Raw genomic sequence first — 12492 nt, 5'->3', positions numbered from 1 at the left:
ATGTCCATCTCCTGAGCAATGTTCGGTGAACGACTGGCAAGTGAACTTCTGGCAAGTAGCCCAGTGCTAAGGGCACTCTGAATGTTTGTGCTGGGCAAAACAGAAAGAATGAGATGGAAACAGAGAACGCTGACACTGACACTGTGGTGTTTGTGGCTGCTTGGGCCAGTCTTGCTCTATTCGGCACTGAGCCTCCATGTTTACTGCCACCACTGCCGCTTCTTCATGCAAGCTGTCTATCGTCCTAATGGGAACATCTTGTGACACTATTTCCACATCACTCCATGCTTCATTGATCACCTGCTGCCCAGGGAATTTCAAAAGATTGTGCTATTTGCAAAACTTCTGCCAAAAGGGGTTTTCACAGAGTGAAGCCTTCTGATGCACTTCTTTGTCCGAAGCTAAACAGATAACTGTGCTGCACACTACAGAGTATTGACATGTATATAGAGTAAGGCCATGAAGTTCCACTGCCCAGGCTCTGTATGACTGCTATGGTTTCTTGTGGCAGTTCTTCTTCTTCTTCTTCTTCTTCTTCTTCTTCTTCTTTTTACTTTTTTTTTTACATGTATGGTCACATCTCTTTCACTAATCTGAACAATCAAGGTAAGTTTTCCCGTACTTCACTAATTTTGAGAACTGTTCCCAAATGGGAAACAAAATTAACTAATGTTTCTTACCTCTGTAAGAACTGTGTAGACATAGTCTTCTGTAGGATGATACTCCTCAACCATTTACATTCATTAAAGTGCTAGTGTTCCCATCAGAATCTATCTCCTTAACATGGTGTATGTCCTCCCTTTCCTGGGTCTACATAACTCAGAACCTCGCAGTCATCAATCAGCCAAATCTGCAAAGATTCCAGATTCTCCTGAGAGTCTGAATCTTTTTTTTCCCTCATATCAATGTTATATAAACCTTTCTCCTGACCATCCTGAGATTTACAATAAACAAAGCTGTAGGAATGGGAGTGCCAAACATTTTATATGGTCCATTGTAACCTGTGAAGAACTTACTGGTTTCTTTCTTCAAGTTTGACAGTAAATAAATAAATCTGTCATAAGGCTAATATGCCTCGGATAAGAAAATAAAATTACAAATGTGTAAAGTCATGAACTTAATAAAACTCTTTCCAGTTTTGCCACTGGTTATATTAGGAATATAAGGATTACATATGCCCTCAACATAAAATAACAAAACCACCATCCGGGTTTCGAGAATAGGTATTTTTTAAATCTTTACCTCCAATCAACGCCTTAAACGACATACTTCTTACTAGCCAGTGCATTACCTCTACATAATGTAGAATGTCTGTGATTACACAGAATGTATACTTGCTAACTTTCCTTTCACAGACGGTGATGCACATAACAGCTTATGAAATATGTATATGTGGTTTATACCTACCCGTGCATATCTATGAATGTTACAATAGTCATACACTTTAGTACACTCACTAGGACACCTCATATTGCTATTCACTGACTGTGTGTTAAATACAGATCTAAAATAAATACAATTATTTTCTGACTGGTGTAACATATCAGGTAGGGTTTCAACTGATTTGTGCCCCCAAACTAGTAAGAGGGTAAAAGTAGGTTGGGCACTAATAATTATATTTGAATCCTTAGTCTGCTGTAATATGTTCAACATCAAATGTCTTCCGAGTTGGAATATGTTGTCATTGTAAAAATAACTGTTAATTGATTGACTGCATGTCATTTCTTCAAAAACTGTGCTTCTGCTCTTGCTAGCAGACTACTTCTCCTTTGCAGTGTCTTCAGTTCTAGAGGTGGAAAGAAAGCTGGAATCATTCTCAGTTTTACCTAATGACCAACAATATTCCTTCTTTCAACACCAATGCATTTAAACTTCTTTAACCAATGTGCAAATTGTCATCAGATATGTATATTAGAACTGTATCACAAATATTTGAGTAAAAATATGTTCTACAATGAGAATACTTTTTGACAAGTAAGATGATGAAGAACATAAGACTGAATGTTTTAAAACTTCTCTTGTTCTTCTTCTATGAGATCGCTATTGTTGTTTTTGTGAGTGGCATTTTTCTATGGCTGTAATACACTTTCAAGCTGTGACATCTTTAGAACAAGTGACCCACAGCAGGTTGACATGGTAAACTCATTGTCTCATGATGAAGATGTGCTGTGCCCATGCACCTTACATTACTTGCTCATCTCAGTAAACCGTTTCTCTGATCATATGCTGCACGAAAACTTAACTACTAATAAAAACAGTTATTATATGTCACAATCATCTTTCATCGTTTAGAAGAACTGAGAGTGTAAGTCATTATTTTTCCTAAAATGTTGTGTTACATATGGTACCTTCTGATCACCTTGATACCCAATAACAAACTTGCTCATCTCTCTTTTACCAAGGTAAGGCTGTGCCAACAGCTATATGGCACATATATCAATGCCCTACCAGCCACATCAAAATTTTGTTTGGACGGCATATTCTAATGGTTTTATGTGATGACCTAAAGAAAGAAGCCAGTGGATTTTAACTCCCATAAAATCTATTCTGTGGGCTACCCATTTCGGAGTCCTTCAGTAACAAAATGGCAGACTACACATTTATTTTGATTTGAAGTCATCTGAATGCTAACAGCCCCACTTTTATTTCATGTCTTGAGGAACTGATGGAAAAACTGGCAGTGGGCCGTAACTTTTCCAAAACTGACTTTGCAGACATGGGGGTGAAACTTCTGGTATATCTGAAATTGTATGCTATGATGGCCATTAACATGCCATTTGGACTCAGATCAATACAGACTCAGATGTCACAGGTGAATAAAAACCTTCAGAACCACTAGCAACATTGAAAGCTGTGGCTGTGAGATCTTATTTTCTGTACAACAGCCAGTATTACGATTAGACAAACAATATTAAAATGGGAAGCCCGTTAACTGTTGTGAATCTCTTCACAGAGAATTTGAGGATATTTCTGTAGACATGATGCTGTTAAAGCAAATATCTTTCTTTCAATATGTTGATGCTAAGTTGATCATTTGGCCCGATGGTTGTGAGAAACTTGACGAGTTCTTGGAACATCTCAACAACATTAACAGTAATAAATCGATCTTCAGGCCTCTGACAGTATTCTAGCAACTACTGAGCATGTCTCAGAACACCTGGGGTCTAGAAGATATGTGGTGAGTGTAGTGTCTTATATTGCATTGTAAAACAAGGCAGGAAGAAGCGTGAGAAGTTTTATCGTGTATTTATCATGTACACTACCCCAAGAAATCCATTTTAGCTTAGAATGCTTTAGAAAATGGTTACTAGTCAAATTTGATAAAGCATTTGTTGTGGCTCACACTGCTGGCTTCTGTGACTGTGTAATTGAAGAAGCCATTGGCATAAAAATCACAGATAACACAAGTTTATAGAGAAGGTGGCCTGCAGCTCAGTGTGGTGTGGGATTTAGCAGTTGAATAGTTGAAGTGAGCATACTGAACCCTTGAGTCAATGTATGCCCATATATGGTGATACCATGAGCACCACTGATGCCACAGCCTGCAGCTAATGTGTATAAGGGCTTACCAGCAGCCCACTGGCAGTCATATCACTTAATAATGGCCAATGAGTGCTTGGCTAAAAGCTCATGTAATTTTAATTGCTTGACACTGCTGAAAACTTGAGAACTTATTATTCAATGTTATCTCTCTGAGACTGCATTCTTACATCATTTGATATGATTGATATTGGTGGACACCGAAGTGTCATGATTGTAAATGAACCACCTAATAGTTTCATATGAGCTGCATTAGTAACTGTAACATATGGAGTATCATTAATTGCTAATGTGTGAGATTTTCCAGTAAGAATAGGATTGTGTGTCTTTTCTCATCAATCTGATCTTCTTAAATTAGGTTTTATTTGAGAATCAAAAATTATATGAGTTAAGGTTAGACCATGTACCTGCAATCGCCAAATTGTATGAATGGTGTGCATCACTCGAAACTGGCTTCCCCTGTTAGATCTCATTGATAGTGCATACCATTTGACAGCTGGAAATCTTATTCATTGACTTAGAATTATCTGCATAATTCTGAAGTATTACAGCTCTAACATAGTTACAAATGCTGTCTGTCTGGACTTGGGCATTATTTGGACCCAGAGTGTTGTCCCTAATCTGCTCTGGACACAATTGTTATGGTAAGTTGGGTATCTTGTGTCCCGTCTGACTAGAAAATATGTTTTGGATAAACAGAGACAGTGGAAAGTGTGATGCCTCATAAGTTATGTTAGAGACATCTTTGTCTCTTCCTTGCAATCTATTCCTAACAGTAGTTCATGATGCTTTCAAATATATACCTCTGCCATTGCTTGCGGTACACATAAAAGCAAGCTGTGGTGGCTGTACTGCTGTAAACTGTTGTTGGTTTTGTATATCTGGCATGACAGATTGGATTTGGATACTGATCATGATGGTCATAGTGGGCAAGCAATGTTGACCACTCATACCTGCCTTAATGTGGGGAAAAATCTGCCATTAATAGACTCCATGTAATTCCTGTGCCATTCTCCTTTTTTGATACTGTACGCATGATATGTCTATAGCAAAATGCTTACCATTGCAGCTTGAACATTTAACACAAGGGTTGTTAGAAGACTCAACTGTATGAAAACTACCACATTTGGAATACCTGCTTTAACTCTTGCATTGTTTACTAATGTGTTCAATGTGGAGGCACTTGAAACTCTGCTTCATAATGGGGATATATTCATTTCTGTGCAGCTGACATTACCTTAGTGCCACCAGTGCTGGTATCTCATTCCATGAATAATAACAGAGGTTGGTAAATCTGAAGTGTCATATGAAAGCAAGTTATGTCTTAAGTTCCATAACAAGGGTTTAACTGTTATAAGCCACCCTCCTGGTAAATTGTTTGATGCTGGCAGCACATTCCATAGTTTTAATTTCATCAACAGCCTTGCTTTTGATTGGAATCTTTCCAGACACCATGTTAGGGGTTTCATGGAAATTACACAATATTCCAGTGAGGCAGCTGTTCATCATCTTCAGGTGCTGCTGAGTGGAGCTACAGTGGCTCATTAATTTATATGTTGGTTCACTAGAAAATTGCAGACATGAGGAGGTGGGGCAATAACATTGTCACATGAGTTCTTGACACCCAGAGCTTGCTGCCAAGAGAAATGAACTGTGGACTCCAAATGTAGTTGCAAGCAGTGCACCCAGCATATATATGTGTCAGTGTTGGTGCCTGGCATAGCTGTCATGGCTTCAAACCTACATTGGTTTGAGCTTGTTAAATGAGTTTCTGTGTGGCTGACAATGTCTTACTGCCACCAGTGCTGGTTCTCACTCTGTGTTATGCTGAAATCCTGGATTTCTGTTCATTAATTAATTTGCTATACTTATTTTCACCAGTTCTTGAAAGGCAGAATAACAGTAGGTCGAGGCAGAGGAGAGGTTGTGGGTCTCTTTGTAATTAACACCATGTTCAGTATCGAGAAAGTTCCTGCAGGGTGTTCTGGATGTCATTTTCCCATGTGATGCTGCATAGTCCTGTCTCCTGGTGATTGCAGTTTCCTACTAAACCAACAGATAAATGGGTGACCCAGTACAGCTCTCTACAATCACATCTGAAGGTGATGAACAGCTGCCTTGATGAAATATTATGCGTTGATGCATTGTCCACGCTACTTATGACAAAGTATCCAAGTAGTTATTATATCAGGAAAACCTCAAAGAGCAAAGTTCCACTTTCATCAAAATTTTGTATGGCTCCTTGGCAATGAGCCAAATGCTTGGCAATATAGGTATTTAATTTTTTTTCCCCTGCCACATGCTTGAATTTACAATTATATTTTCGCTTACAGTTGAGTTCAGTTGTGTTTGTATCTTGTATTGTTTTCCTCCCATTATTCAAAATTTTAACAATATTGCCCATGAATGATGATGTTGAGTCATAAAATAGTTTACCCAATAGCCACAGTGTGAAGGTTTTTAGTCTCTCATCCTTTCCTTTCACAAACACCTTAAACTGCTCAAGGTACACATTAGACAATGCATTTTTGAACAATTTTACTGGATCAGTACCAGCTCTGGAGTTAAGTGCGCTGTCCACCATCATGTCGTGATTACAGGGTGAGATATTGCTGAGAACAGTTCATGAGCCCTCTTATACCACCAAGTTTTTGGATTTTTTGCTACATTGGCCAACTAACTCCTCATTCTGACACTTTTGGCATTGCCGTTCTTGGCTTGCGTTGGTCATGGTTTCCTTAGTATCTCATAAAGTGACATTGTGTTATCTAATGCATTCCAGTTGCTTGACAACCTTACAGGTTTTGTATAATTCTTCTGCTAGACAAGTTTGGAGAGTTACTATGATCAACTTCCATGGTAGTTTAGATGAGTTCAAAGAGACTTGGAGTAAAGTTTTAAAGTTTCCACCTTTCCATACATCCCACAAGACATGGTGGCTTGGTGATGGAATGGAAACACTAAGTTAATGATGTAGTATCATGAGAACTTGTCTTATTAATGCCACAGTGACTCATAGTGAGGCAAGACCACATACGTTCTACAATTTGAAGGAGACTTGCCAACATATCATTATCACAAATAATCACACTTGACAACTTATTGAATTGATCTAAGTAACTGCAAACAATTGAGTAGTGATCTTCAACAGCAACTTCTATAAAGTGTCTGTTACTAAGCCACTTATTAGAGGTTTTAACTTACAAAGTGAGACCTTGATTTAAATATATTACATGTATACTGTTAAACTTAATGTATGAGGAGGCATAGTCTAACAAAAATGCTGATCAACAATTAATAATTAATTATTGCCAGGCATTTATACTGTTGCCATCTCTCTCTCTCTCTCTCTCTCTCTCTCTCTCTCTCTCTCTCTCTCTCTCTCTCTCTCTCCGTGTGTGTGTGTGTGTGTGTGTGTGTGTGTGTGTGTGTGTGTGTGAGAGAGAGAGAGAGAGAGAGAGAGAGAGAGAGAGAGAGAGAGAGGGAGGTGGGGGGGAATATATTGGTGCTGCCACTCTAGCTGCAATTTCAGCTCAGGTAATATCCTCCATCCCCAGAGATATGTCTGAATTAGACTCTTCTTAAGTATGCTGCATGTAAAATTACTTGGTATAAATCATATGATTAGTTTGTTTACTTAATATTTTGGTGAATATAGAACTAAACACACACACATACACACACTGTAATGTTCTTTTAGTAAACTATAGTTTTGTCTCTGAAAAGTTACCTCTCTTATACCACACTACAGTCGTATAGAACAATATATGTAAAATGGCATAAGTGCAGTCTGTTTTGTGATAATCAGGTTTATTATCTAAAAGACTTTGTGATCAATGAGAGGAAAAAAAGTTAATAACATACTCTTTCATGTACAAAATGTGTGTGCTTGATTTTTCCCTCTGTATTATTTAAGTTTGATTCATTCTGAGAATTCCTATTGTTGTGTAAATTTGTGATGTTAAAGACTAATTTATTTGAAAATTACAGTGTTTTGAAACACACAAAATTGAAGGATTTGACAGTGAAGAATCAGCTGCTGTGAGAGGAATGGAATTAGTTAACAAACAGAAACTTTGGGCCTTGGTGAGCTTCCTGGAACTGGACTCAAATTTTTCTTTACCTACTTTTGTGAAATACAAAATCAGGTATGTTAAATCACTGTCACTATTTCTTTTTGTGATTCACTTGAACATCTTGAAAATAAGTTCTCCTATTTTTTTTTCTGGCTAATGAATCTAGCTTCACAATAAATTGAAATCTATATTGGTCCTCTTTTATCATTTGAAAATAATATCCAATGATTGTAATGTCAATGAAATTGTGCAGCTCATACAAATACCTGAGTGTAACGATTTGTTGGCACATGAAATAGAATTATCATATTGCCTCAGTCATTGGTAAAGTAAGTTCACTGTTGGAACAGTAGGGAACTGCGGTCAGTTTACAAAGGAGACTGCATATGAAACACTCATGCAATCCATTCTGGAATGTTGCTCAAGTGTGTGGAACCTATACCAAATAGGACTAACGGGGGATATTGAATACGTAGGGGCAGCACAATTGGTCACATATTTATTCTACCCAGCGCTAAATGTCACGAAAATGTTGAAAGAATAGAGCTGTCAGTCACTTGAAGGTAGACGCAAACTATCCCATGACAATCTAATTAGAAAATTTCTAGAACCAACTTTAACTGATGAATCAAGGAATATATTACTCCTTCTTACATGTCACTCCCATTAAGATTTAGAAGACCAGATTGATCTAATTACAGTGTGCACAAAGGGATTTAAGCAGTTATTCTCCCCATGCTCCATATGTTAATGCAAAAGTAAAAAGCCCTAAATGACTGATACAATGGGATGTACCCTCTGCCATGCATTTTACAGTGGTTTGTAGAGTAGGGATATAGATGTAGATATACATACCTCATTTTATATCTGTCTTGTGATTTCTTTTTGGCATCTTCCTTATTTCCAAATTATTTAGTTCTTCAGTAACTGCAGTGCTAATCTTTTATGCTAGCAGTAATGTCATTGTACTATCAGTGTTGGTATTATACTGTAACACAACACTATGTCTCTACTTTCGCCAACTTTTTTATTGCTTATAACAAGTTCATGACTTATACTAACAAAATAAATTATTTTAAGTACTTTTTTATTTATTTTTATTGTAGGTTCCATTGATCCCAATAATATTAGAATTGTTAGTGTTTTTACAATGTTTACAATCATGAAAATTGTATAAAATTTACAATAATGGATACAATAAGGTGCAATACTACAAATTCATGACAGCACTCATATCAACTAATCTTACATCATAATACAATGAAATAAATAAGGTTCATATAACAACAAGACATCAGAATTACCATTAATGCATACATTACAAGATATTCATATTAGTAATATCTCAACACACATAAAAGCAATGTATCTTTTAAGACAAAAATATTTTATGTTAATACTTGCAGTAAAGGGACATACCAGTTATACAATAAAACTACACATACACACACTCATTTATGCTAAAACATTCACAAATTGTGTAGAATGAGTTTTATGGCAAGTACTCTTTCAGTGCACTCTTTTAATTTTAATTTATCAAGAGCAAGACTTTTCATGCCCATAAATAGAACATTAAAAATTTTCATGCTTGAGCAGTTTAATCCTTTCTACAATAAAGTTTATCTTGATATTATGAAACTCTTGTTTTGACTTCATATTGTGACCAGGATGTGCACTATTTGATTTGAAAAGAGAATGGTTTTTGTTAATGAAACATACAAGGGAGAAGATGTACTGAGATGTTATTGTAAAAACCTTTTGTTTCTGTAACAGATATCTGGAAGAGTGTTTTGGCTGAACTCCAATCATAATGTGTGTAATTCTCTTCTCAACAGTGGAGTGGGTGGGGGGGGGGGGGGGTGAATTCCTCAGGCTGTTCACCCTCCCCCTAAAAAAAAAAAAAAAAAAAAAAAAAAAACCAAAAAAAAAAACCAAAAAAAAAGGAGGTAATAACACAACAATGTGACTGAAGTTCCTCATATTGAGTAATGAGAAAGAGCGATCTGTTCTGTATGTACTTTAAAGAAATTTTTCATGGTCAACATCATCAGCTTCCGATCTTTAAACTGTTTTGGTTGTATATCATATTCCATTCTGCATTCATTACTCATGCCATGTTAACATTTCAGTGGAGAGTATGTTGCACATACCTCAAGGGTTTGTGAAAAATAAAATTACAAAAACGTTGGTCACACGTAAAAATATGTACAGCTAAAATGCACATTATGGAGCTTGGTGTAATGCACATTATGGAGCTTGGTGTGTCTGTAATAAGTAGCTTGTCAGTTGTTAAAATCCAAAATGTGTAGTAAAAGTGCATACTTCTGCAAATTTTTATTTACATGATGAGTGAAGCACATTTAGAACCTCACTCGAAGGTGGAGACCAGGCCACTTATGAAAGCAGCCATGTCACTTAACAGCTATCTACCAGGATGAGAGGGTGGGCGGGGGATGGGGCCTTCAGTTCATCCCACATCTCAGACTCCAGGATAACCTATTTTGTGTGTCCTCAATGGTCAAGTTTCTGTTGGTTACTCCCTCTCTGTCCCTTGAATCCATTTAAGTTGCAGTCTTCCTCTGTGCTTTCTGTTTGTTGGTCTATATTAAAATATATTCTTGCAACAATGTTACGAAAAGGATAGTTGCTACTCACCATATAGTGGAGATGCTGACTCAGCACCTCCACTATTTGGTGGGTAGCAAATATCCTTTTCATAATATTGTTACATTCGATTCTGGATTTTACATTGTTGAAAATATATTCTTGGGTATTCTTTCTTGTCCCTTTCTCATTAAATGTCCAAACTAGAAAAGTTGTCTGTGTTCTATTCCATCCAACATAGTACTTTTCTTGTGTGTTATTTCTCATGCATCTTTATTTGTTCTATGTTCCAAATTGCAGAGACTTGATGCTTGTGTGGGATAGTCCATTTCTACAGCTTTAATCTTCTTGCAGTTCTCCATAATCATCCAGCACTGAACTGTAGGTGGTAGTTGGCTTTCTACATGTTAAGGTTTCTTTTAATTCTGAATTTTGTGGACCATAAAAGGGAGTTCAATTTTTAATACTGCTCCCTTTCCTGAGCTCAGTTTGTTTCTTAATTCCTCTTCACATGTTCCATATTTATTGATTATGTTCCCTAGGTATTTTTATCTTTCACAATTGACAGTGCTTACAGTGTCTGATATTTCAAATTGGCAAATGTGTCTCCAAATTTCTTTCAGATCTGTTTTTGTCAACTGGTGTAGGGAGAATATATTATCAACTAACATTATGTTATTCAGCCAGCTGAGTACCTGGTGGTGCCCTTGTACATATTTATTCCAGCTTTCTATTAGACCACCTCCTCCTTCACCCCCCCCCCCCACCCCCTGCCACTCTCTGTCCATCTCCTCCACCCCTTCTGTCATTTCCTCCACCCATTCTCACTGTCATCTCCTCCATCTCTCACTCTGTGTCCATAACAGCACGCCCCTGTCTCTGTCCATCTCCACCTCCCCACCGCTCTGTCCATCTGCTCCTCTCCCCTGCCCTCTCTGTCCATTTGCTCCTCCCCCTCTGTCCATCTCCTCTTTCCCTTTCTGTCCATCTCCTCTTGTCTCCATCTAATTCCACCTCCTCCTTCCCCTCTCTTTGTCCATCTTCTCCTCCCATCTCTCTTTCTGTTGCTTTGTCCCCATCTCCCTGTTCATCTTCATCTCTTCCGTTCTCTGCCCATTCCCGAAACTTTTCTTTCTATGTCCATTTCCTTCTCTTTCTCTCCCTGTTCATCTCCTCTCGCACTCTCTTTGCTTATCTCTTTGTCCCTCTGTGCATCTGCTCCTTCCTGCTGTGACCTTCTAATCCACTTCTTCCTCACCCTCTCTTGGTCCATCTCCTTCTCCCACTTTCTCTGTCCATCTCCTCCTCCCTCTCTCTCTTTCTGTCTCCTCATCCCCTTCTCCCTGCTCGTCTCCACCTCCTCCTTTCTCTGTCCATTTCCTTGTCTTTCCTTTCTGTTTCTGTTTCCTCCTCCTCTCTCTCTGTTTCATCTCTCCCCCCCCCCCCCCCCCCCCCCCCCCCCCCCCCCCCCCCCCCCCCCCCCCCCCCCACCTCTGCCATTCTCTTCCTACCCCCTGTCTCTGCCCTTCTCCTTTTTCCTTTCTCTGTCCATATCCTCCTCTCCCTTCCCCATCTTTCTGTCCATTCTGCTCCTCCCCCTAGCTGTGTCCATCTACCACAGCCCTTTCTTTCTCCATATTATCACATTCACTCCAATGAGTATCGGTGATCCTTGAGCCTACAGTATTTCTTTCCATATCAGAATTCACATGTGTACCAAATTTCATTGAAATCATTCCAGGGCTTTATAATGAGTGATTATACTCATTGATTTGTCCATGTATACACATGTCATTCACATATATTTAACATATTCCACATATTTGTAGATATATTTCATCTATATCTCTAACGCATTTCACCCTGCAGTTTCATTTTTGTACAACTCATTGTTTATAATGTTGTATTTCCTTAATTGTGTATCTTTCAGTGATGTAATTTTGCTGGTACATTCATTGGTTTGTGTGAATACTATCTGCAAAATTTGTTGCAAATACAATTAACATTAAAGAAGTTATAAATAAAATGTCATGCTTCATGCAGCAGTTTTACCTTGTGAATAGTGAAAATGTAGTGACAATTTTTTTTTACGTTCCACCATTTTGTGGGGGTTGTCAACAAAAAAAAAAGTTTCATAAATGTATGAAATTATGTGTGAAGTGTGTTGTAAGTCACTAAGTGTTATCATTCTCAAATACTGGATGACTAAAGTAAGGGAATTTGTGTGTCATGGGCTACACTGCTTTTTCACTCTCACCCACACCCCTTTGAA

At 37.9% G+C, this 12492-nt stretch overlaps 1 protein-coding gene across 3 annotated transcripts in view; it reads left to right on the top strand.

Moving 5' to 3' along the window:
- Nucleotides 1–12492, top strand: part of LOC126336982 (ATP-binding cassette sub-family A member 7-like) — a 585480-nt gene that overhangs the window by 145263 nt on the left and 427725 nt on the right. For all 3 annotated transcript variants that reach the window (XR_007565029.1, XM_050001219.1, XM_050001217.1), the window contains exon 14: nucleotides 7531–7688. Coding sequence is in view for 2 of the 3 variants with exons in the window: in XM_050001219.1 (XP_049857176.1) it covers nucleotides 7531–7688 (158 nt within the window). In the remaining variant the exon portion in view is untranslated. The remainder of the gene's footprint in view (nucleotides 1–7530; nucleotides 7689–12492) is intronic.

This window comes from Schistocerca gregaria, chromosome 2 (assembly GCF_023897955.1).
Source record: "Schistocerca gregaria isolate iqSchGreg1 chromosome 2, iqSchGreg1.2, whole genome shotgun sequence".
NCBI lineage: Eukaryota > Metazoa > Arthropoda > Insecta > Orthoptera > Acrididae > Schistocerca > Schistocerca gregaria.
The sequence above is the reverse complement of the archived record's forward strand: the minus strand, read 5'-3'. Positions and strand labels throughout refer to the sequence as shown.